Genomic DNA, 25,827 nt, shown 5'->3' with positions numbered 1-25,827 from the left:
TTGAGGATTCAAAGATATCTGTAATATTCACCACTAACATTGATCTAAGACATTTCAAACCAACTATGATCTAAGGTTCAGACATAACCTCAAGACCAGCTAAGTATTTTCAACTGAAAATTATTTTACGTTGCTTTTTGTAAACTATTAAATTTTGTACCTGCATTTATACGGGTGTTTGCTCGGTCTTTATTTTTCTTGAGGTTAGTGAGCAATAAATTAGCTCTTCCTTTCATTCAAGAAAACCTCGTAATTAGCTGCTTGTTGGTTCTAGTGAATGAGTTAACTATATTAAAACAGCAGTGAGGTACAGCTGCATGGTAAGAAGAATTTAAAAGTCTTCGTCGTGATCAACTGAGGAGGTTGAAAGGAAAAGAGCTGATTCACTATTCCTCATTTGGCTATAGCATTCGTCATCAATGAATGTGAAAAGTGAACTTACTATTCAAGCCCAAACCTGTTCTTAACAAGTAAACCATGCATTAACATTTCCATTAGGGACCTTACATAGGACTCACGATTAGGAAGTTTATTTGAGGTAAACATCCCAAGCATGGGGTTACTGAAGGAAATTGTCAATGCCACAAATTGTTTGACAGCAGCTAAAGATTTGCATGGGCCAATATCAGTCCATTCACTTAGAGAGCTGCAGAATATGGATAGGATAAATGGACAAGGTCTTTTCCCTAGGGTGGGGGAGTCCAGAACTAGAGGGCATAGGTTTAAGGTGAGAGGGGAAAGATTTAAAAGGGACCTAAGGGACAACTTTTTTTCACTCAAGGGATGGTGCGTGTATGGAATGAGCTGCCAGAAGAAGTGGTGGAGACTGGTACAATTACAACATTTAAAAGGCATCTGGATGGGCATATGAATTGGAAGGGTTTAGAGGGACATGGGCTGAGGGCTGGCAACGGGACTACATTAATTTGGGATATCTGATCTGCATGGACAAGTTAGACCGAAGATTCTGTTTCCGTGCAGTACATCTCCCTGACTCTATGACTCTCATACAAGGAACTCTATAATGCCAATAAAAAATGCTCCGAGCCATTCTTGTAAATGTAAGGTAGAAAATTAGGGTATTCTGATCTTGTGGAATGTGGCCGATCCAGTGGGCTCCCACCAGTTTTACAGCTGGAAACTGCCAAGCAATTGTTTCAAAATAATTTGGAATAATTCAGCTCACGAATAAGAAGGTTTGCACACAACAATGAAGAATAATCTGATTTGTTTCATACCTGTCACTATGAGGTGAGTCTCTGAGAGAATCCACTGAGTCCCTGCAATGGAAGATTGGATGCCTTGTATCATGGTGACTACAGACTGCACTTAATCTGCCTCGTGGTTCCAGGGGACTGTTACATTTACTGGTTTCCAATGATGATGTCATCATTCCAGAATGCATTTCTGAAGTTCCACTCTCAGTCCGATCTATGCTCCATGTGTGGTCACCATTTCTAAAGGAAACAGCCATATATTTATCAGACTTGATGAACAGGCACTACTAATTGAGTATACAGTAAATGGAACCTGGGACAGGAGAGATTGAGGTTTTAATATACGCTTCTGTCTCAATAAAACTAACTTTTTGGCTTGTAGGACGACTGCAATTAGAATTGTTATTGATGAACACTTGTTGCACGTGTCAGGAGATGACAAGGCAGAACCTAACCATCACCCCTTGAAAATCAATGGCATACCTTTGCTGAGTTTGCCCAGTATGAAACACATAGGAGTCTGTGGTTCTTGACAGGCTGGATGTTGGGAAGATGTTTCCACTATTGGGAAAGGCTCAAACTATTGGACATAGCTACAAAATAATGGGGGAGGCAAAGATTTAGTGGTGTCATCATGAGACTGTTATTCCAGAGATCCAGGTAATGATCTGAGAAGGCGTATTCAAATCCTGGTATGGCAGATGGTGAAACTTGAATTCAATAAAAATCTTGAATTTGGGATCCAATGTGGAGCATGAATTCAGTGTTGACTATCAGAAGAAACCCATCTAATTCACTAATATCCTTTAGGGAAGGAAACTACCATCCTTACCTGATCTGGCCTATATGCCACTCCAGATCTACAGCAATATGGTTTACTCCCAACTACCCTTTGGACAATTATGGATGGACAATAAATGTTGGCTTAGCCAGCGATGCTCTCATCCCATTTATGAGTAAAAACAAATTCATTTAGAACCGAGAGGTGATCTATATCTAGAAATAGGTCTATAAACTCTAACTTTTATTTTATTATCTACTTATTTTAGTTGCCAATATCATTTCATGGCATGGTTGGAAAATGGGTGGCAGCAGATCAAGTATATATTACACATTCCATTTTATATAATGATATATGAAGAGGATGACAATTAAATACTTAAACTTTATATGCAATATTGCCAGAGTGTTGGTCACAAATGCATTCCAACTAAATTGTCTCATCTTTTACAGAATGCATAAATCCGGGAAAAATGCCTTGTTAACTGAACCTTAAACTGAGTCAGAACACTTGCTTTGTTTTACCCTGGATAGTAAGAGTTAATTACAAAGCAAATTCACTGAATTTATAAATTCTGGTGAGAGATCACAGACCTGAAATATTAACTGATTTATGCTTCAAAGATATTGCCAGACCTGTTGATTATTTCTAGTATTTTCTGCTTTTATTTCAATTTCCAGTTCCCATATTATTTTGCTTATTTATTTAAGTTTTATTTATCATACATATAATTTAAATTCTAAACTACAGCCAAGAAGAATTACATACTAAGTCCTGCTAACACATTAGTAGTGTCATCATTTTAAAATGAAAATATTTATCAATGTCAAATGGCTATGAGCCAAAGCTGGAAGATGGGATTAGTGCTGACAGATATTTGTTGACTGGTGTGGACATGATGGGTCAAGTGACCTTCTTCTGTTCTGTAAAATTCTATGAGACTATGAATAAAATGTGATTTCTTGCCTGGGCATTGTTGCATGTATGCCATTCTCAAACTCTCCTATTTATCTATACTGTTTTACAATGATGGGTCTGACAAACTCTTAATGAGTAAGAACACCCCTATTTTTCAGCCTATTTAATTACCTAACAAAATCACAGGAACTAATAACTTTCAAATGTGCAGGATTGATAACATTAAAAAACGGCACTAACAGCAATTATAATGAACCTGCATTCGATAGTTGTCAACAGCTAATGATCCATTTAGTTAGAATAAAAGCAGAAGCATCTGTTAACTTACTGTAAAATATAACTTCTGTTGACAATGGTTGATAGACAAGTAGGAAATTTAACACGTGTAACTCATTATGAAAGAACAATTGCATTTTCAGAGATGGAGGACAGCCTCTAAATATGCAAGCAGGATGTTAATAGTGTAGAATGTCACTGGCATTCTTAAAATGGGTTAAGGTCCAAATTAGGTTTAATTATTTAAATAGAAAAATAAAATTGGGACTATTGTAAATCAGTAGCATGAAACCTGTATTTGTAATAACATACACTGCTGGAATAAAGAAACAGTAAGAATCACAAAGCAAGTTCCTAGAGATGGAAGTCACAAGAATATGCCAATTATATTTCACAACCACTGGTATGAATGATAATAAAATGTTTTACTAACTAAATTACCCCATTTTAATCCTCACTCTTCGTACATTTACAGGCAAAATGTACACTTTGTAGAGGGACATTGCATTCAATGGACAATTGCCCTCATGGCTTTAAAAATCTCTGTTTTTGAGAAAGCTAGAGCTGTTGTTATGGAATCTATAGTTTTGGATTTTTCTGTGTATTTTGGTGTGGAACCACTGTCAGCTAGCATCTGTGGAAATGACCTCTGGTTGACTGGATTTTGGAACATTTAAGGTACAGCATGTACCAAGGGTTGATCCCTTAAACACTGTATACATGAGATATTTAAAGGTCACAGATCTGTTCAAGGGTAAGTGTGAACATCAGCCCATGGTGAGCAGTGGTTACTTGGATTAGTCTGATGTCGGCTTGGCAGCATATGGTTGCCAACTCTGTGTAGCTGATGTGCTGTGGTTAGCTCTCTAATGGGGCTCAGAGAGGCCTCTGAGCAGTCATGAATCCTGGCTGCTGAGGGATGGGGCCTCAGGGAGCCATTTGAAGCTTGGATCATACCAAAGGTTTGATGCTGGCATACAACTTTGTGAATCCAGTGGGACATAGTCTTCAGTGATGAGATTGAGCAGCTGCTTGAGCAATCACTGGGGAATTCTAAGTTTTAATCCTGTTGACTGACAACTGCGTTCAGGCCAATGAAGAGCCAATAAGGCCTCCTACAAGAGTAGGAGCTGCTATTGAGGAAATCTGGAGGCTAGATCCTTAAAGAGGGAGCTAAGTTGTTCATCAAGAAGAATTCGGGTAGCTAGCAGAGGAGATTTCTTCTAGTTGTCTCTACTATTAAATGTGCAAATGGATTTGCATTCTACCGGGTGCAAATGCACCTGTTAATTCATATTTACATCATGTTGATTCCGGATGTTAGAGTATAAGATAGAAATGTTGAGCTTGCCTTATCGGTATATTTATGCTAAGACTTCTTCTGTTGTTTAGAATTGTAAAATTGTGTGACTTTATTCTCATAGCAAGTAAGTGGGATTCTGATTTTTGTCTACTTTACAACAAAGTTACTGGTTCTTATTGGGATTGTAACTAAATTTGAGCATCTCTCTGGGGCAAAATCAAAATTTGGTCATTTAATCAGACATGGTCACATAATTCACTCAAGGAGAAGAATCTGGAAAGCATTAATTGTAGAGTTTGAAGTTACATATAGAATTAGTGAAATAGACTAAGTGCATATTCTAAATATTTATACTCTGTGTTGATAAGATCAGTGGCATGTTAGAGCAACGCAGCAAGTTTGCACTGATATTTCTATAACCATAGCTTTATTAAAGTAGTAAATATTTTGTTTGCATTATCATCTTCATGTGCAAATGGCAGTGCTTGTCATTAGTGGTTAATTACCTATGGCTGGACGTGTGTGTAACTGTGGAAGAGTGATGAGACGTGGACGATGGTTGGCTTGCAGAAAATGAAGTTTCCGTTTCATGTCGTCTCACGTGTTCAGGAGCTGGGACATTTTTTGAAATGTACTGTCCATGGATGAAAGAAAAAGAAACTTCAGAGTCAAGTAATAAGGCTCACATCCATCAAGATTTAGATATAATTAGTTTTACAATTAATTGGGTAAGAAAACTATGGTAAATATTCACATGGGAAATGATGAAAAGCAAATGATGGCAATTACTCAAAACAACATTTTTAACAGATTTTGACAAAGTTGATATGTTTCAAATTCCTCTTGGAGATTTCCTAGTGTATTTCATTGAAACTCAAAGTATTTCCAAGAAGTCTAATAATTTTTAAAGAAGAATGTCTAACCTGTTATGGGTGGTTAAGAATTAAGAAATCAACTACACAAAGGTTTTTGGCACAGCATTCAGTCACAGGAATACACTTCAGAAGGAAACCATTTTGCCTAATCCACCATGACAGCTTACATGTAGTCCAACACATTGTGAATATTTCATCACAAGAATAAATCCTATCCACCCTTCACAATTATCAGGCATACCAAAAGGGTAATTCACAAAAATATGGATGATAAGGGAGATTGGATTCCATTGGGTTAACAAATTGACACATGTAAGTCGAGTAATCTTGCCTTCTACTTCACTGGCCATAACAATCAGATATTCAAAATTATCATTTAGCTCTAAGGTGATTACAGCTGTTGACCTGAGTTGCCTGATTTTCTATTGACTGCACATTGCAGATTTTTATTTAACCAAATAATAACTTCAGTCTGACGAAAACACCCTAGAACAGCAATAGTAACTGTGTAATAATTCTTTTGTGTTTGCACAAATCCTAGATGCTAATTTTTCATAATTCTGAAATGCTTTGTTAGCCTCAAAAACTAATAAATGTTTACAGGGCTCATCGACTTCATTGGACCACCTAAGCCCTTTCTCAAATGTGACTTTGAACCTGCTATTGCTATATTACATCACTGTTGAGATGGGTTTCTGCAAGTTTAGGTGAAGGGCGGATCACAGAGCACTTGACTTGAGTAGATTGAGACTGATATTGTCATGGTTGGGTAACGCACATTCAAAATCACTTTGCATCAATACAATATTATCATGCTAGCCTAATGGTAGGCTCAATACATTGTTGTGGCCTTACCTATTCAATTTGTTGCCAATTTGCAATGAACCAAGTCCCAGTATGGTTCAGTACCAAATGTGGTAATGCATTTCACAACTATGCTGTTACAAGCACCCTGAGAAGTGTTTTGATGAAAAGCATTTTAACCAAAATAATTGTGAAACAATAAGTTAAATAATTACCAAATAATGTCTTCTATAAACTACTTTTAGGACAACTGTTTATAAAATAGAAGCACATACATCAACCATTTGAATATCTTCCGGGAGAGGACCAGGATGGTTGGGTCCATTGGCAAGGTTTCGGTTTTGATGGTCTACACAAAGGTTTTGTCTCAAATGGCTGTGCATTTTTTTTCTTTGTTTTCTAAAGAATACAATAACTAGAGTAAGTTCAAAACAGGGTATTTAGAGTAACTTCAAAAAGCCGCAACATATTAGCGCTCAAAAATGTAAATTATTGAATTGTATGCAATTTTTAAAAAAAGAATCAAATTAACTTAACTTGCAACAAACCACAAGCTAATTTAAATGGTCATAAGAAACTTTACATTATAGCAACTGAAAGGTTTAAAATCTTACTTTGTTTTACAATATGCCACTACACACACAATTCCAACGACAAGAAGAGCAACACAAATGCCAGTAATGGTCAAGACTCTCTTTTGATACAGTTCCTCAGCTTCTGGAAACAGAAACACAGGTACAACAGGGTTAAATGCCTATTTCAGACTTAGACACAAGCATCACTTAAGCTACTGCAGTCACAAGTTTCACATAAAATGCCTACAGCATTCCTAATATTACATCTGTATCAAAGATATTTGCAAATACAATAATAGCTAAGTGTACAAAATAGCAACAAAAAGAAGTTAACTACAATTAATACACAGCAAATAAAATTACTATTAACACCAACCCCACCAACATATGAAGGGCAGATTCATAAATAAAACTTAAAACAAACCAAACTTCATCTAAAAAGCTAAAAACTTAAAACAGTGTGGTAAAATTAAAGTGACAGGATATGAAGGTAAAGCTTCAGAGAGTTTAAGTTAAGGAGGAATTGCTAATCTGAATGATGTTTTCATTTTGATTAAACATTCTAATTTTGAAATTCACTTTAAGCTATCGGAAAAACAGTTGAAACATCTTTTCTACAACCTAGTCATTATGGAGATTGAACATTGACAGTAGGCAGATTTAAGTAAACACTGTTTATATGTGTGTCAATCACAGTAATGAGAATATAAAGAAATAAAAAGACAATGGAAAAATGGGAGACATGGAAGTGTTTTAGAAGAAATATTTGATAACAGTTGGAAGTGGCGAAGGAAGAGTTGGGGAAGTCAAAGACTTGGCAATAGCATGGTCGGAAGAAGAAAATGGGAATACTGGGGGAAGAAGCAGACTAGGACTAAAAAATGGTGACCTGACAAGACATGGGAGTTGGAATATATTTTGTGATCAATAACTAGAATGTCTGCAGCACTTATTTTGTTGAGGGTGAGAGAAATGAACAGGCTTATGTATTATTAATACTTCTTTATTAACCTTTTTGAGTTTAAGATTAGGGAACTGCAGCGACAACATTGCTATCATATTTATCATGTGCATGACTAAGGATGAAACAAAGTATACAATCCTGTCATAATAGCTGAAAACTAGTGGAAAATCTTATCAAGGATGAAAATAAACTTATTGCAAGTTTACTTTCACAGAAAGTGAGTTTTGGTACATGTTTATGAAACAGTTTTAAATTCCACTCAGTAAATAAACTTCATTTGCTTTAGCTTGAATGTTTTGTTGTTTTTCTTAGCTCAGTCCATCTCTAGTTTTTAGCTGTGTTCCATAAAAATTGTTTATATTAGCTGCAACTTCAGCAAAAACATTACGACCCGCAACCTCGCTTGATTTACTGTTAAATCAACTTTATTATAAACCACGTTTGGAGTTCAAAGAATAGGTCTCCTAATCTAAATACCAGCTTCACTTATTGAAAAGCTAACAGATGACACAAGCTTACATACATCTGGAGCTAACATGAAATTTATAGGTCAAACATTTAAGCAGTAGTTTCATGCTGTCTATTTACAACAGTTATAAATCTGGCAAGAGTTCTCCTAGGCCAGCTGCAGCTCATCTCTAGTCAAAAAGAGTCCTGCTATAGAAAAGCTTTGCTTATCTGTAGCTCAATGTCATCATTAGGTACTGGACTCCTTTATTTTGGTAATGGATGGATTAGTACAACTAGACAGCTGCAGTGAGATCATCCCTTCAAAGCAAAAGAAGTTGCTAGAAATCCAAGGCAGCCTTTAACATTTGCAGATTAAAATGAATGGTTGTCCATACCCATAAATTCAAATCCAAGATGCTCTGCCAATGCAGAAAGTTGACAAAAAAGAAAGAAAAAGGAGAACAGTTTCAGAGAAAAATATTTAAAACATACCAAAATTATACATGTTATGTGGTTAGCTCAAACTTTGGTATAGAAACATGGCAGATGTAACATTAGCATATAACATAGTGCTCAGGGAAGTGTTTCCGTCTCGGACAATGGGCACTACCATTACAGGCAAACGTTTCACACATGCAAAACAAGACAGGAATGGGTGGAATGCAGTTGGTTACAAACAATTATTTCCTATTTTCCAAGTTTAAGGAAAAATATTATGAAAGTCATAGGTAATTATTTAGGAGTCAAATGACAGTTAGCATTAATGATTTTATCAAGTTTAGTTCAGAGGTGGCATTAAGTCTGTGTTTTTGCATAGACTAATGTGCATTAAAAGAGGGCTGAAAATCCTGCTACCAATTGAACCTAGATATTTTTTGAATGTGTTTTTGATTTTATTCATGAATAATAAGCCTGATATACTATAATTGGCAATAAGTGTGTTGTGATATGAAAGACCAACAACAATGGTGAAAAGAAATATCTTCTCATCCATATTTTATCACTGAACTTTTTATTGTTTCTTTTTTTGTCAATTTTCTCCCCTCCCTCTTTTCCTTAAGACATTGCTATCTGAAGATACAATTCTGAAGATCTTAATTGCCCTGCAGTCTCCTAACCAAATGCCTACTATTTACGTCTGTGACTTGAAAGCGATTATAGGCAGGAAATAATGCGAGGTGGCACTGAACTTGATCCTGTCCTTATTTAATGTTCAGTCACTCAACAGCAGCAAAGATCAGCAATCTGATCCAATTGCACTTTCTTTGTCTCAATGAAAAGAGGTTTAATTGTGGCATTACATCCATTGATTGACTAAGGTCAGTTGGAATAGCACAGACTTAAGAACATTCTTTACAATGTCCTGACCTCCATGATTCAGTTTCATGTCCATGAAATTCTCTGAGCTATCTAATTAGTGAATCCAAGGATGATTGTTCAAAGATAAATAATTATTTATAATGAAAGATTTTCTTGGAATTACTCTGTAAAATTATTAGCTGGTATAGTATAATGCTGAAACCACAGAAGTGGGTTAAGAATATTACAAGATTTTGGCACAATAGCTTTATTGATAACTAAAAAAAAACAAAAGCTGTGTGTGTAAATTTCATAAAGTTTCCCCATTCATCAGCTTAACTTTTGGCAGACAATCCACAGAAATATTGAATGTTTCATTACATGTCCAGGAGAAACTTGATAGAAATTTACCTAATTTCAAATAAAATTGATTTTAAACTCTATGAAATTACCATACAAAATAATGGATCGCAAAGTATGAATTGAAGACTATGAGTTTCGGTTAAGGTTTACAAACTCTTCAGTCTTTATTCCCATGTTCTTGTCACATACACTGCAGTGTCAATATGTTTATATATTGAATAACCTTAAAACATCTGAATATCAGGATTATTCCACACCTGATGTGATATCACTGGAGGCATAATGGCTCATGGACAGGCATTCACAGTCAAAAGAAAACTGTACTATTAAGCAATCTTCGTAAATTAAATGAGAGAAGCAGGGCTACAAAATTGAAATGCGAAAGGAATACATGTCTTTGTTCAGTTCTTTTTTTCTAAGTTTATGAAAGGAAATAAGTTTAACAATAAAATTATTGTATAACAGCAATTGAATCTGTATTCTTAATCACAGAATTTTTTTGGCCTAGTAAGAGGCCATAGGACCCATTGTGCCCGCACTGGCTTTTCACTTGAGTATCATCAGCTAGTGCCTAGCTTCCACTTTTTCCTATTCCTTTGAACAAAGTCTTCTGAATTCGTATTGTTCAATACACAAGCTACCAACCACATACAGCTAATTGGGAAGCCAATTGTGGCTAATTATATTTTTGATCAGTAAATGAAATTGGGTAATAGACTGATAGTCTACTCTCCAGAGTCAGACCCTTCGGAATTCCTGATGTACTGACGTTGTGAGGCTTGTGCAGACAGTTTAAATTTCTGAAGGGCAATTTCCCAGCTCTGTGGGATACTGCAGGAAGATCTCTAATTTGAAGTTAGAATAGGAGATTTGTGTCAGATCTGACTTATTAACCTGGATAATTATCCAGGAAAAGTTGGACAAATTAAAACCTCATCTAACCCTCTTAGCCGTATAAGTGACTCCACCTGCCCCCACCCATCCCCAACTCCTTACCATCCAATTCTCTTCCCATGGCACTCCCTTCCACCCGCAAACCCCTCTTGATGCCCCGATTTTCCCTTGATCCTCTAACCTCCCACAAATCTCCAACACCACCCACAAATCTCCAACACCACCCAACTCCCTAACTGAATACGATCTGATCCAACCTCAAAGCCAATTCTGAGCCAAGCCTCCCCCAACCCTGGCAGTACCCTGCTTCACCCTCTCAATCCTTCACTATTCTACCATACAATCCAACCTGACCCAACCTCACCAATCTTCCCACTGCCTTCGTTTCTCAGACACCCCACCATTTTACTCACTTACACCTATACCCATGCATTTTTACACTAACGCACTAAGAAATTCTGGAATATTTAATCTTACCAGAATACTGCAGCTAGCATTTAAAAACAAAGGGCATGGCTTCTGCCCAGATTCTCTCCATGCATCCCTCCTAAGAGTCTCTGCTTTAATGGAATTTGGGAGGATCCCATTAGAAAATAGGCCAGAAAATTCAGAACAGTGAATAGATGGTTTTTTGACAGTTCAGCATTGGATAAAAAGGTTCCAATGCTGGCCAGAAGACTGGGCCATTTTTGTATGTATGCATTCCTCAAAACTCATATTTGCTGTGTGAATATGAGTTGTGTGTATTCCAAGTTTTATTAACATTTGCTGGTAAAATGGTGAGAGAAAATACACTATGTAAATTGGTTTTAATTCATCTCTGTTTACTTCCTGGGTTAATTTTTCTTATAACATGGGTGAAAACTCTGCTCATCAACACCATGGAAACACAAGCAATATTGCACAGGGTGAGAAGTTAACATCATGTTCAGCAGAGAACACACCAGTCAGTACAACAGGTCAGTCTGAGACCCATTCGGAGTTTACCCTCAGATCGATGGACTGAGGACATCAGACAATCTCTGAGATCCAGGCAGGAGAAACGGAGATATTTGACAAGGTACCAAGTGATGAATGGAAATGGTCTTTGGGACTGATGATGAGTGAAGAAGAGCAGCCATGTTTTTCAGGTTCAGATTAAAAAATGAAAGGAGCTCTTGAAATATTGCTAAGTAATCTATCTGTAACACCGAAAATATGGTGCCCACAAATTTAACAATGGGAATAATGAAGTGTAGATTATCTGACTGTTTTAATTTGCAGTATTCTGTTATGGTTTTCTTTATTTCAATGTCTCAACAATATATCAACTTTGACTGCTATATATGGCTTTTGTAAAATCTTAAACACTTCCAAAACAAAATCTTGAACTTATGTAGTGTTTTGCATGAAATTTGGCTTTTCAAAATACTTTACAGCCAATTTTGAAATATAATTGCAGTTGTAATGTAGGAAATACAAAAAACTAATTCGTGCACAGCAAGCTCCCACAAACAGCAAAATGATCAAGACCAGACAAGTTGACTTAGGATGTTAGTTAAGGGGAAAAGGGACAAGATCCCTACTTATCTTTAAAACAGTGCTAAAAACTGGAGTATCAATCTAGATTTTAGTTGTTAGGCATTTAAATAGGGCTTGATACACAAACTTTTAACTAAATATAAGAATGTTGCCAAGTGAATGTCTGATGGCCTTTTCGGGACATAAGGTTGTAAATGGAACCAATCTTTAGAGTGTGATAGAATGAAAATTTAAGTTGGAACAGGTGAGAGAAATGGGGCGAAGGGGAAATAATTGAGCAACTTGACTCCAGAGAAACTCATATCCTTTTCACTGCTTCAACAAGTAAATGGTGGGAGGGTGGGGGCCTTAATAGATAATAGACAATAGGTGCAGGAGTATGCGATTCGGCCCTTTGAGCCAGCACCACCATTCATTATGATCATGGCTGATCATCCACAATCAGTATCTTGTTCCGGTGTTATCCCCATAACCCTTAATTCCACAATCTTTAAGAGCTCTATCCATCTCTTTCTTGAAAGTATCCAGATTCTTGGCCTCCAATGCCTTCTGGGGCAGAGAATTCCATATATCCACCACTCTCTGGGTGAAGAAGTTTCTCAACTCTGTTCTAAATGGCCTCCCCCCTTATTTTTAAACTGTTTCCTCTGGTTCTGGACTCACCCATCAGCGGAAACATGCTTCCTGCCTCCAGAGTGTCCAATCCTTTAATAATCTTATACGTCTCAATCAGATCCCCTCTCATCTTTCTAAACTCAAGTGTATACAAGTCCAGTCGCTCCAATCTTTCAACCTATGATAATCCCGCCATTCCGGGAATTGACCTCGTGAACCTACACTGTACTCCCTTAATAGCCAGAACGTCCTTCCTCAAATTTGGAGACCAAAACTGCACACAATACTCCAGGTGCAGTCTCACCAGGGCCCTGTACAGCTGCAGAAGGACCTCTTTGCTCCTATACTCAATTCCTCTTGTTATGAAGGCCAGCATGCCGTTAGCTTTCTTCACAGCCTGCTGTACCTGCATGCTTGCTTTCATTTACTGATGTACAAGAACACCTAGATCTTGTTGTACTTTCCCTTTACCAAACTTGACTCCATTTAGATAGTAACAACCACACATTTGTCCACATTAAACTGCATCTGCCATGCATCCGTCCAGTCACCTAGCCTGTCCAAGTCACCCTGTATTCTCATAAGATCCTCCTCACATTTCACCCTGCCATCCAGCTTTGTGTCATCAGCAAATTTGCTAATATTATTTTTATTATCATCATCTATATCATTAAATGTATATTGTAAACAGCTGCAGTCCCAGCACTGAAATGTGTGGTACCCCACTTGTCACCGCCTGCCATTCCAAAAGGGACCCATTTATCACTACTCTTTGCTTCCTGTCAGCCAGTCAATCTTCAATCCAAGTCAGTATTTTGCCCCCAATACCATGTGCCCTAACTTTGCTCACTAATCTCCTATGTGGGACTTTTATCAAAGCTTTCTGAAAGTCCAGGTACACTACATCCACTGGCTCTCCGTTGTCCATCTTCATAGTTGCATCCACAAAAAATTCCAGAAGATTATTCAAGCACGATTTCCCCTTTGTATATCCATGCTGACTCTGACCTATCCTGTCACTGCTCTCCAAATGAGTCGTAATTTCATCCTTTATAATTGACTCCAGCATCTTTCCCACCACTGATGTCAGGCTAACAGATCTATAATTCCCTATTTTCTCTCTTCATTCTTTCTTGAAAAGTGGGACAACATTAGCTACTCTCCAATCTGCAGGAACTGATCCTGAATCTGCAGAACATTGGAAAGTGATCACCAATGCATCCACGATTTCTAGAGCCACTTCCTTAAGTACCCTGGGATGCAGACCATCAGGTCCCAGGGACTTATCAGCCTTCAGACCTAACAGTCTATCCAACACCATTTCCTGCCGAATATAAATTCCCTTCAGTTCATCCATTACTCTAGGTCCTTCAGCCACTATTACATCTGGGAGATTGCTTGTGTCTTCCCCAGTGAAGACAGATCCAAAGTACCTATTCAACTCTTCTATCATTTCCTTGTTACCCATAATAAATTCACCGTTTCTATTTTCAAGGACCCAATTTTAGTATTAACCATTTTTTTTTCTTTTCACATACCTAAAAAAGCTTTAACTATCCTCCTTTATATTTTTGGCCAGTTTGCCTTTGCACCTCTTGGGCATATGACCTCCCAACGCTCACCACACAAGATGAAATAAAACAAAACTTACCTCGGGTTTTGCTGAAAAATAACACTTTTTAAAAAGATTTTCACCGTTCACCAGAAACTGACAGGCAGTCAGAATTCAGCAGCATCTTCACGAAAATTCTTAAAAATGCCAATGAGAAGGGAAAACAATGTCTGTATTGTATCAGGGGAGTGCTGATTAACTGGCAAATGGATTCTGACTGATAGAGATGTTTCCATGCAAAATGCACCAGTTAGTGATGACTGTCATTTAAATGCCAAGATTAGTTTAAATTTTAGAGCAGGCAGACTTTCTTTTCTGATTGGTCAAGACATTGCCCTGAGAAGGTAACTAGTGAATGACTGTCACCTATTTTGTTCAGTTGAGACTTGCACAGTGCATGTTCCTTTTATCTGAATAGAACAGGGTCTTTTGTGTTAATATATGTAAATTCCAGTATTCACTATTGAAGCACACTAAATCTGACTAGCAATCCTAAATTGTTTGTCAGCATAATTATTTGCACACTTAGAATTATCCTGTTAGTGATGCCTAATCATGTGTTGTGAGTTTTACCAATACAGGTTAATTGGTCAGTACCTTGTTTGCTGCAAAAAGCCAAGAGACATGCTATTTGATGTGATTCACGAGAGATATACTGATTGTATTTGCTAATCAGAGTCCACATGCCAAACAATCGGCACTCTCTTTTCATAAATGTGACTTTCTCTTTACATTGATATTCTTGCAAATTGCCCTGATGAGTGCAAGATGAAAAGCTTTGACAAATTACATTTTTTTTCAAAACTCAAAAACTTACCTTCTGGTCACTGGATCCCCAAAAGAGTCAACTTCAATCAGCAGACATTTGGACCCAGATGATGGTTAATTCTGATTGCCTGTCAGTTTCTGGTGAGCCGAGACATCCGCATTTAGTGCTGTGATGAGGCAAAGGTACTCACCCTCACTCAGTAGTCAGCCCTTAATGAGCTAACTGATGGGTGATCAGGGGAGTTATTTCACCGGTGAGGGCAATGTGTCAGTTGTCAACTTACACACTTCTCCCACACTTAGGAATGATATGGGAAATTCTACCCATAAGTTAATTGGTCCCTATGGATTTTCCAAAAAAAAAAACAAATTAAGTAGAGACAAATCCAATATTAGAGGGGAAGAATGTATAAAAGTACACATTCATCCTTTATAACTACACTGTTACATATTTCTGTTGAATTACTGATCAATGATCAGAAGATAAATCTGTGCATCAAGAATAGCCAGGCATTTCTAAGGTGAAGCACAAACACTAAACATTGATGGCATATGATTTGACAGAAATCTATCCCTCTAGAAAAACATAAAATGTGGTACTTTCATAAGCACAAAAATGATGTTCATTATCAAGCAAAATTCCTTTATATAAAAATATAAATCACTACATACATAAACGTGATATCCCCATTTATAAAGTATGCAATTATAAATCTCCATTCTTCCCTTCAGCTGATCCCCTGTAACAGCAACAATAGGGTGTAATTACAGTATGATAAGTTTATATTGGCACTTTGAATTAAGAATTTATTGTGCAATATAAAAAAAATTTTTTCAAAGCAACAGGACTACATCTCTACTCTAATAATCCATTGCCTTCTATTCTCATTTCACCTGATGGTTACACCTGATATTGACTTCCTGTGTGCAATTTCACTGGAGATTGATTGAATGTGTTAACAATCTTAAATTTCCACACACTTTCTATAAAACATATTTCCATTATAAATGTCCAAGTCTATATTTATAATAGGAACTGCCAATGTAAACTGACTAGGCTGTAATGAAATCCTTCCCCATGGACGTGTTACACAGAAACATGGCAAGTTCGCAAAGCACCTGCTATTAAATGACCTGTGAACTACATTTTAGATCATGATTGATCTAGACTATGAAAGTACTGGGAGAAATCAGAGTGAAACTTAAACAAACAGACCCAATAGATTATCAGTGTACCACCTAATTATTATTCCACTAATAAACAAGCAGCATGTAGCAATAATTTCCAGACTTTTCCTCAAAATTCTCTTGATCAGTTAACATAAACTTGAAAAGCACAGCTTTCCTGCATAGTTGTTGCAAGAGTACTGAAATCTGTTTCTGTAGGGATTTCAGGATATGAAATCAACAATTGGTTATAAAAAGTAAATTGCTGACACAAAATTTATAGTTAACCACACTCATGATCTTTAAATGTAACTAAACTCTACACTTGCAATACAATTATAACCACTAGGTGAGCATGCCTCCCATTTCATGGAAATACAGCCTAAGGAGACCACTGAAACCAGAAGCTCCTTGCCCCAGCAAGAGGGGTGTGGGCAGGGAAGGCAGTGCTGCAACTCCACTAGGAGGGGCTTGCCCTCCAAACGATGTGGCCTTCAGTTGACCATCAAAAAATTACTCTGCCTTTAATATTCACTGCTGGTGGAACTGCCAAAACTTCAGAGCTCCTCGCCCTCTGACTGGGTTGGCTGCATCAGAATTCAGCACACCATCCTTAAAAGGATGGAACACCTAATGGTGGTTAATTAGGAAGCTGCCCCTTGCAAAATTGCCAAAGGGTTGAGGATAACAGCACAATTCAATTCTGCTGAAGGAAGCTCAAGAGTCAATAGTAGATTTTGAAGGCTGATGGGTTCGGGTCGACAGTCACTATGAGTAAGCAAGAGTGATACAGTGAAAGTTGAGGCTGATTCGGAGAAGTTCGAAGATGATTGAGGGAGGCTTGAGGGTGGCAGCTTCCAATCAATGTGCGAGTGTCCACTCATATGTCTGTGTTCATACAATGTGCTCTCTCCAATGACTCCCCAGGATGGAGTTCACCATGACAGCGTGGGTAGAGACCAAAGTGTGGCTGTTGCCATGTAAATGTCCGTTGATCAAAAAGCTTTGGACAGAAGGGAGGGCCTTCTGCTGTCTTCCATGGGAAACTGTTCTCATACAGTCTGGAGGAAAACCTGAGGGGAGGTTTCACTGAATCATGGGGACAGTGAGAATAATGCTTCTGGCTCTCAAGGAACGAATGCCCACTTGGGTGACATCTACATCTTTCACCCCGTGAAATAACAGCGGAGACATCGACTACCTATTCACTAATGTGTGTGATTTGCCAAGTTCTTTACATGTGTCTATCTAATTGATCAGTCATCATGTGATCATGTGCTAGCCATTCAGCCAATGCGCAAAAGTGTCTCAGACTGGACGATACTGTCCAATGATGTCCCTCAATCTCTTCAGTTTATTTCTCCCTCAGAAAGGTTTTCTGAAATATTTCTGATTAAGACAACTTTTTGTTTAAGCTAAAATAAATACCACCAATGAAAAAGTGAGAAAACTGTTGGATCGAAAGGCTGACACATTGAAGCAGTAAAATTTCAAAATTTCTTAGATTCAGAAACAGTCCCAATGGAATGGAAAATGGCAAATAGCACTCAAGAGTGCTTTGAGAAAGTAACAAGAAAGATTGATAAAGGGGAACCTGTACTTGAATTTCCAAAATGCATCTCGTAAGGTGCCACATCAAAGGTTACTACACCAATAAGAACTTTTCCCACAAGCAGTAACACATCAGCAAAGATATGGGATTAGTTAATTAACAGGAATCACAAAGTGTGGATAAAAGAGTCATTTCAGTTTGGCAGACTGTAAGTATCATAAGTAAGTATCATTACCATAAGGATCAGTGCTGGGTTGGCAACAATTTACAATCTTTATCAATGATTTAGAGGAAAAACCCGAATGTATGTCAGTGACAGTAAAGTAGCTAAGAAGGTAATTTGGAAAGAGAAGGCAAATAGATTACAAAGGGATATAAAAGGCTAAGTGAGTTGGGGAAAATTGGCAGATAGAATTTAATGTGGGAAAATGTGAACTTGTCCATTTTGGGAGGTAGAATAGAAAGACAATGTAGCATTTCAACAAAGAGTGCCTACGGAACTTCATATTAAAAAGGAATCTAGGTGCCCTGGTAGATGAATCACAAAAAGTTACTGTGCAAGTACAGCAAAAGATTAGCAGGGCAAATTAAATGTTGGTGTTTATTGCAAGGGAAATGAAATACAAATTAGGGAAACTTTACTGCAGCTGTGCAAGGTCTTAATGAGACATCTAGAGCATTCTTTATGGTTTTGGTTTCCTTACTTGCAAAGAAATACATTTATATTAGAAGCAAAGCAGAGAATATTCACACAACTCAGTTTTGGGATGAAAAGATTATCCCATGAGGACAGGCTGAACACATTGGGCCTATATCATAGGAGATTAAGACAATGATCGTATTTTAACATGCAAGGTCTTGAGGAAACTTGCTAGGTTGGATACTGAGAGGATGCTTCCCTTGTGCTGAGGCTAGAAGTAGATCTGACATAATAAAAATTAGAAGTCTTCCTTTTTGTAAGGTTTGTAGCTCAGGTTGAGGTTTAGGGTGTAGGTTTGCTCGCTGAGCTGTAGGTTTGATATCCAGACGTTTCATTACCTGGCTAGGTAACATCATCAGTGGCGACCTCCAAGTGAAGCAAAGCTGTTGTCTCCGTTTGTTTAGAGGCCTGCCACTCCAACCACAACGCCATAAAACAAACACATAGAACTAGATACCATCTATCAACCCCTCAGAAAACAAACAGGAAATGACATCACCATAAACCCCAGGAACCCCACCCAGGACAAACATATAAATAGAAAGCAGGAGATAACAGCTTTGCTTCACTTGGAGGTCACCACTGATGATGTTACCTAGCCAGGTAATGAAACATCTGGATATCCAACCTACAGCTCAGCAAGCAAACCTACACCCTAGAAATCTTTCTTCTAAGATAGAGAAGAACAGAAATTATTTTGCCACACAGAGCTGTTAGTCTATGGAATTCTCTTCCCCAGAAAATTATGGAGGTTGGGTCATTGAATTTATTCATGGCTGGGTAAAAGAGACTTTTGAGAGACAAGGAAATCAAGTGGGATGGTGAGGAGATAGTAGAGTGATGTTGAAAGCACAGTCAGATTAGCCATGGCCACATTGAATGGTGGAGCAGAGACTCAAAAAGGCCAGTGGCCTACTCCTACTTCCAAGTCCTCTGTTCCTCAGAGCAGCTGAAATATTGAAAGGTCAGTGAGTTCAACAGTGTTTAGTTGAAGTGGATACTCCCTAGTATTGTGGTTAACAATTAAGTCTTAACAATAATTCATCTCTCCTGCAGAATCAAACTCAATGGTTGCAAAAGATGGTTCCTGGCAGCTGTACTTTTGGCATCTATGGCAGACATGTACACATTGGCTGGCATTCCTGATGAAGGGCTTATGCCTGAAACTCTCCTGCTCCTCGGATGCTGTCTGATCTGCTGTGCTTTTCCAACTCCAATTTTTCAACTCTGACTCCCCAGTATCTGTAGTCCTCACTCTCTCCACAGCTACTGGCAGCAGAGTCAGAGACATTTTAGTGAAGATGTTGATGCTGCTGCTAGTTTGGAATTTGTTTCAGTGTGTCATTGACAGCACACACATTGCTTTGAGAAAGCTGCATGAGAATTCCGTCCTATACCACAGTCAAAACTAATTCCATGTCTTCAATGTCCACCTGACCAGAGCCGATCATGCAGATCCATATAGCAATCATGATGCCTTCATTCATCAGCACTTCAGCAATGGCAACAAGTAAGAAAGTGGCTATGAGGACATAGCTTATGACCCTGGTGTACAATCTGTGCACATGTTGACACCACTCAGCATGCTGTCAGACAGGACGAGGTGCTGAAACAATACTTTTGCTACCTGGACCACTGCAGACAATCCATGCAGGATTCAGCAGAATCGTTTTCATGGCAGCTTGTTGCATGCAGCACAACGTTGGCCTTGACAATAGCTTTCTGATGAACCACTGTTGAGAAAGGCAGAAAGCAGCTAGATAACTCTTCGCTCGTTAGGTTGTCCAATCACAACTCAACAAACAGTGATACCAGCAACTTCAAACTAATTCTCAATGTTACCTTCCCTCTGTTGTTGAATAACAGGAAGTCCACTTGGCCACAGCATATAAGTAGAAACCACCACAAAATGAGGATTCTTAAATGAATTTGTAAATGCAAGCTTGTGTTATTCTGTACAAATGTCAATATTTACCACTGTGCTTTATTTAGGGTCTGCTTTCCATAAGCCTTTGTCCATCCTAAGGTGCGTCCATTGTGTTACCCTGATGGTTGCAGTACGGAGTTATTTTCAGCAGGAGGAAGACTGGAGATGGACATTGACTTCAGAGGGCATGGCTTTCGACTACACCATCTTGGCATGCTGATGGCAGCAGCCGAGATGGATTGGTAGGATGATAGCTGTTATCTGGAAAGCGGAAGGCATGTTCATGATCCATGGAGCCATCGTCACTTCCTGGGATGGTACCTTAACCACGGTAGTAATTTAAAGCAGCTGAGATTGCTGAATTCTGTGACACTCTGCATACCCCTTTCAACATTGTTCAGACAATCATGATGGCAGTAATCCTGCCTTCCACTTGGTCACTGGGTGCCTTTTTGCTGCTGAAAGCCGAGACATCGGCCATTACACCATCTCATTCAGGTTAGGCCAGCATTTTGGATTGTAGTTGGTCACCACAATCACATCACAAAGGCTCAGCTGATCTCACCTAGCGCCTACTCTGTGCAATGTAACCTGTATGCCTCTACCCAACTCTTTTTAATCTGTACATCCTCACTTACTATGATCTGCTTGTACTGCTCATAAACAAAGCTTTTCATTGCATCTCAGAACACATGGCAATAAATCAATCAATCAAAAAACATTGCAGAAGGACTTTCTGACAGATCTGTCGAAGTACTAAGTATCTCATTGTGCACCAGTCATATCAAACTCTTTACTGATGACCTGCAGCAAAACCCATGGGTAATTTCAACTTCCTGTGAGTTGATACCTGCGTTATCCTGCCCCCCCCCCCCCCCCCCACCACCAGTTCTGGTTGCAGCTTACTCAAGCAACATGTCTCACCACACAAAGGCTCTCTATCTATGGCACCCTCTGTCTAGTTGCAAGTGTGAATGCAAGTGTGAAATCAAGTGATGGTGCAGTGGGGATTCCTGGTTATGGTAGGCCCAGAGTGGGGACCTTGCATAAATATTGAAGCCGCGTTTACGACCCTAGCCAATGAAGAGGAACTCCATTTATGACCCTAGCCAATGAAAAGGAACTCCATTTACCTCAAAATGGCACTAGATTGAGGTGACAGAACAGTTTTCACTGTAGCTCTCCAGATGTATGTGGCATTAACTCAGTTGTTCGTTCATTCATTCATTCATTCATTTATCGTAAAGGGGCCTGGATAAAATAGGCTACAATGAGCAATGTCACATGATCATGCAAGAAGTCCAGCGAGCACTATCTCAATGCTGGGAATAACTCACTGCATCTTTTAACTATGTTCCGGGTGTCAATGGGACATTCTGCTAGGGAGTGATAAGTTACATATTAAGGGGTTTATTGCTTGCCAGCGACCATATTCACTACAGATTTTACCTTATTAATATGCAACTTCCTATCCTACCCTTAGTAAGCTCGATTCTGGGAATTCTCCACATGGAAGTCAGTGCAAGTACCTGGAGACGTCAGCTTACCACTGGGTGGAAAATGTCTTCCTGTTATCTGCCTGTAACAGCAGCTCAGAACCATGGCTAGTGACTGCACACATCCCTCTTCCATGGACATTGATATCTGATTTTTACCAGCGACTCAGGATCCTCATGGCACCTCTGATTTGTCTGCAAGATGCTTATGAAGTACAGATCTGCATTGAATGGCACTCTGGCAACTAGCATTGAAAGGCTGCTGCAAGGAGACTTTGCATGCAGAGACAGCACCCAGCCCACAGTTTGGACCAGGCTGCAACTCAAGGTTGCTCACTTGATCTCTTAGCACTTTCTGAGTTAGCACCTGCTTGCATCTTGCAGTATATCGATCTAATATCTGACATATCAATCTAATATCTACTGCAAATGACAGCCCATGCACAGACTCACACGCTGCACTCTCTTACAAACAATTGGCCATTTTAGTAAGTATGTGGGACTAATTTTCAGTCTGGTCAAGAGAGGTCTGTAGTCAGTCATGAGGGTGCCCATTGTGTCAGTCATGGGCAGAGTCTGGACATAGTCCAGGGGCTTAGCAATGGTCAGGCCTATTGGCAGTCACAGTCAAGGGAGTCATCATCATCAGTCAAGGAGCAGCAATGACAGCTGTGAGGGGTCTGGTCGATCTTGTTGAGGGACTACTTATTGATGTTGGTCAGAGATGTATAGCAAATACAGTCCTGAGGGCTTCGTGCATTGACGTTTGAGCAGGGTGCAAGAGGAATGGAGTGTAGAGGCTGAAGAACTCTCATTGTCACAAATGGGTGGGGCAGTCAAAGCTTGGACAGTGGGTGATAGTAGATTGGGATGAGGGAAATATCAAGGTATAATGGGGTAATGCAGAACTGCATTAAAGCATATGAGAGGCTACAGTGGAGGGGGAAGTTTCATTGCCAGTGACCACCACCATAGCCTCCAGTGGGGGAGTACAGAGGAGTCAGGTCACCATCATTATATTACAATGTCAGGGCTGAGGGCACAGAAAGTGCAGTTGGAAACAAAATTCAATGTGATGGGTCTCCACATTGATAGTGGGTTGTGAGAATGAGTGGAAATGGGTTGTCGGAATAGTGTAACGTTAAAGTGGGCATGGAAGCTCTGGGCTTGGGGAGTGAGTACTTGGCAACTAGGTAGATCCAAATGCTGATGGTATCCATAGTAGTCTGCATCCCCTGGCACTTGCCATTCACTAGATGCTAATAAAACCGGAAATGGCAGCAACAATGCCAAGGTGAGCAGAGTCGGTGTCAGTTTGATCGGCGAAGGTGCAGGATTCCTGTCTGCTGGAGGCTAAGTCACTGACTGGTAAAAAAACAGTTAAACATAATTTCCAGTAATTTCATCGTTCATTTGCAATTCCTGCAGAGTGAATGCGCTAAGCTTCAAGTGCTGGTCGAAGGTGATTTGCACCGTGCCATTGGTGCTTGCAAATTGAGCTCAATGATGTAGAAGATCATGGCAATGTCTTTAAAAGAGGCAAATGCCAGCCAAAAGTGACTCCCAATTTTTGAAAATTGGAAGGGTGCTGTGGGAGGCAGAGATGATTTGTTTCATCATTCATCTTGTAGGTATGAGAATGAACTCAACTGAATGAGTTTCATTGTTGCTGTGGTCTGGGATGCAAAAGGGGTTGGAACTCGGTGGGCACACCCTTTTTGATGGAATATGAGGGTGACTCTGCTGGCACAGCACCTTCACCAAGTTGTGCACACACCAACATATAAACAGAAAGAGATAGTTTTAAAGGAAGAGTAGGGCCAATCAGAGACCAAAAAAGGGATTTACATGTTGAGATGTTAAATAAATGCATGGCATCTGTATTTATAAAAGAGGAGGATGGTGCCCAGGCCATAATTATAGAGGAAGAAACCATTTCACTACAAGTGCTCAAATTTATAAGGAAGAAGTCTTGGATGGACTGTTGGCATTTCGGGTTCACAAAGCACTGGGACCAGATGAGATACATCCAAGGGTTTCTAAAAGGAACAGTAGAATTTGTAAAGGCACTGGCCATAATCTTCAGCCTTTGCTAACATCACAACCTTGCTCAAGAAAAGTTGTAAGGATGATCCTAATGATTACAGACCAATTCAGTGGTGGTGAAACTTCAAGGAATAATTATTAGTGATGGAATTAGGAGTCACATGGAAAAAGCGTGAGTTGATTAGGAAGAGCAAGCACAGATTTCTAAAGGAGAAATCTTTAACTAACTTGCTGAAATTTTTGAAGATGTTATAGAGAGGGTTGATGACAGTAATGCTGTTGATATAGTACATAATGGTTCCCAGAAGTTGTTTGTTAGAGTATCACAGAACAGACACTGTGAGGAAAGTTATACTTCATGGTATGAAAGTGGATACAAAATTGGCTGAGTGATAGGTAATGGTCAATGGATATTTTTCAGACTGGAATAAAATTTCTAGTGGAGTTCCCTAAGGGTTAGTATTCGCATTCTTGCTTTTCTGTATATATATTAATGATCTGGATCTTGGAGTACAGAGGACAATTTCAAACTTTGCAGATGACAGGAAACTTGGAAGAATTGAGAACTACAAGGAGGATAGTGTTGAATTCCAAAAGAACATTGAGAAGTTGGTGGAGTGGGCAGACAAATACCAGATGAGGTTCGATGCGGAGAAAAGTGAAGTGGTGCACTTTGGTTGGAAGACCACTAAAAGACAATACAAACTATGGGGTACAATTCGAATGGGGGTGCAGGATAGAGGGCTCTAGATGTATATGTGCACAAATCATTGAAGGTGGCAGGACAGGTGGAGACAGCATGTTAATAAAGCATACAATGTTCTCAACTTTATTAATAGGGAAAGAGAGGTTGGAGCAAGGAGATGATGTTGAACTTATATAAGACATCTGTTAGACCTCAGCTAGATTATTGTGCACAATTGTAATAGGAAAGATGTGAACGCATTGGACAGAGTGCAGAAGTGATTTTCAAGAATGCTTCCAGGAGTGAGACATTTTGGGTGTGAGGGGAGATTGAAGAGGAAGGGACTGTCCTCCTTGAAGCAAAGCAGGCTGACAGGAGGTTTAATAGAGGTTTGCAAAATCATGAGATGGCTGTTTCTGCTCATAAAAGGAAAAAAAAACCAACAGGGTACAGATTTAAAGCAATGTGCAAAAGAAACGAAGGTGATGAGAGAAAAATTTCACACAGCAAGTAGTAGGGCATGGAATGCAATGCCTGGAAATGTGGTGAAGGCTGGTTAAATTAGACATCCAAAAGAACATTGGATGATTATCTGGATAGAAATGGTGCACAGAGATATGTGAAAAAGGAAGGAGAATTGCACCAGGTAATAGAATCGATGCAAGTACGATGGACCAAATAGCATCCTTCTGTGCTCTAACAATGTTGGGATTCTGACGCTGAAGCTACATATATGACAGAGACATAGCCCTCATTCTTGGGGTGCTGCATGCCTCACTGTCTGGGGATGTGTGTAGCCAACATCTACAGGTATATCATTCACAGCTAAGAAGCTATTTTGCTCATTATGTTCCTAACACAGGTCATTTTCAGGAGGAGTCATGCACCCAGCTATTGGAGAGCTGTTCGCTGCTTTAAATCCTGCTGGCTGTGAAAGGGACTTCTGCTTTCCATGGGATGGGCTCCTTCCAGAGAGTGACAGGTGACCTGTGTGGAATCTCACTGTCACACACCCACAA

The 25,827-nt window shown here is 39.1% G+C and overlaps 1 protein-coding gene across 2 annotated transcripts in view; it reads right to left on the bottom strand.

Moving 5' to 3' along the window:
• The window catches only part of LOC122556662 (pro-neuregulin-2, membrane-bound isoform-like), a 693,482-nt gene that overhangs the window by 5,741 nt on the left and 661,914 nt on the right, over positions 1-25,827 (bottom strand). The window contains exons 7-11 of one of the 2 annotated variants that reach the window (XM_043703656.1): positions 8,559-8,582; positions 6,789-6,891; positions 6,450-6,573; positions 5,002-5,129; positions 1,239-1,457 (exon numbers count right to left, since the gene is read on the bottom strand). In XM_043703656.1, coding sequence (XP_043559591.1) covers positions 1,239-1,457; positions 5,002-5,129; positions 6,450-6,573; positions 6,789-6,891; positions 8,559-8,582 — 598 coding nt within the window. The remainder of the gene's footprint in view (positions 1-1,238; positions 1,458-5,001; positions 5,130-6,449; positions 6,574-6,788; positions 6,892-8,558; positions 8,583-25,827) is intronic. The other variant, XM_043703657.1, reaches the window with a different exon arrangement.

This window comes from Chiloscyllium plagiosum, chromosome 14 (assembly GCF_004010195.1).
Source record: "Chiloscyllium plagiosum isolate BGI_BamShark_2017 chromosome 14, ASM401019v2, whole genome shotgun sequence".
Lineage (NCBI taxonomy): Eukaryota > Metazoa > Chordata > Chondrichthyes > Orectolobiformes > Hemiscylliidae > Chiloscyllium > Chiloscyllium plagiosum.
This window is presented reverse-complemented; position numbering and strand designations above follow the sequence as displayed.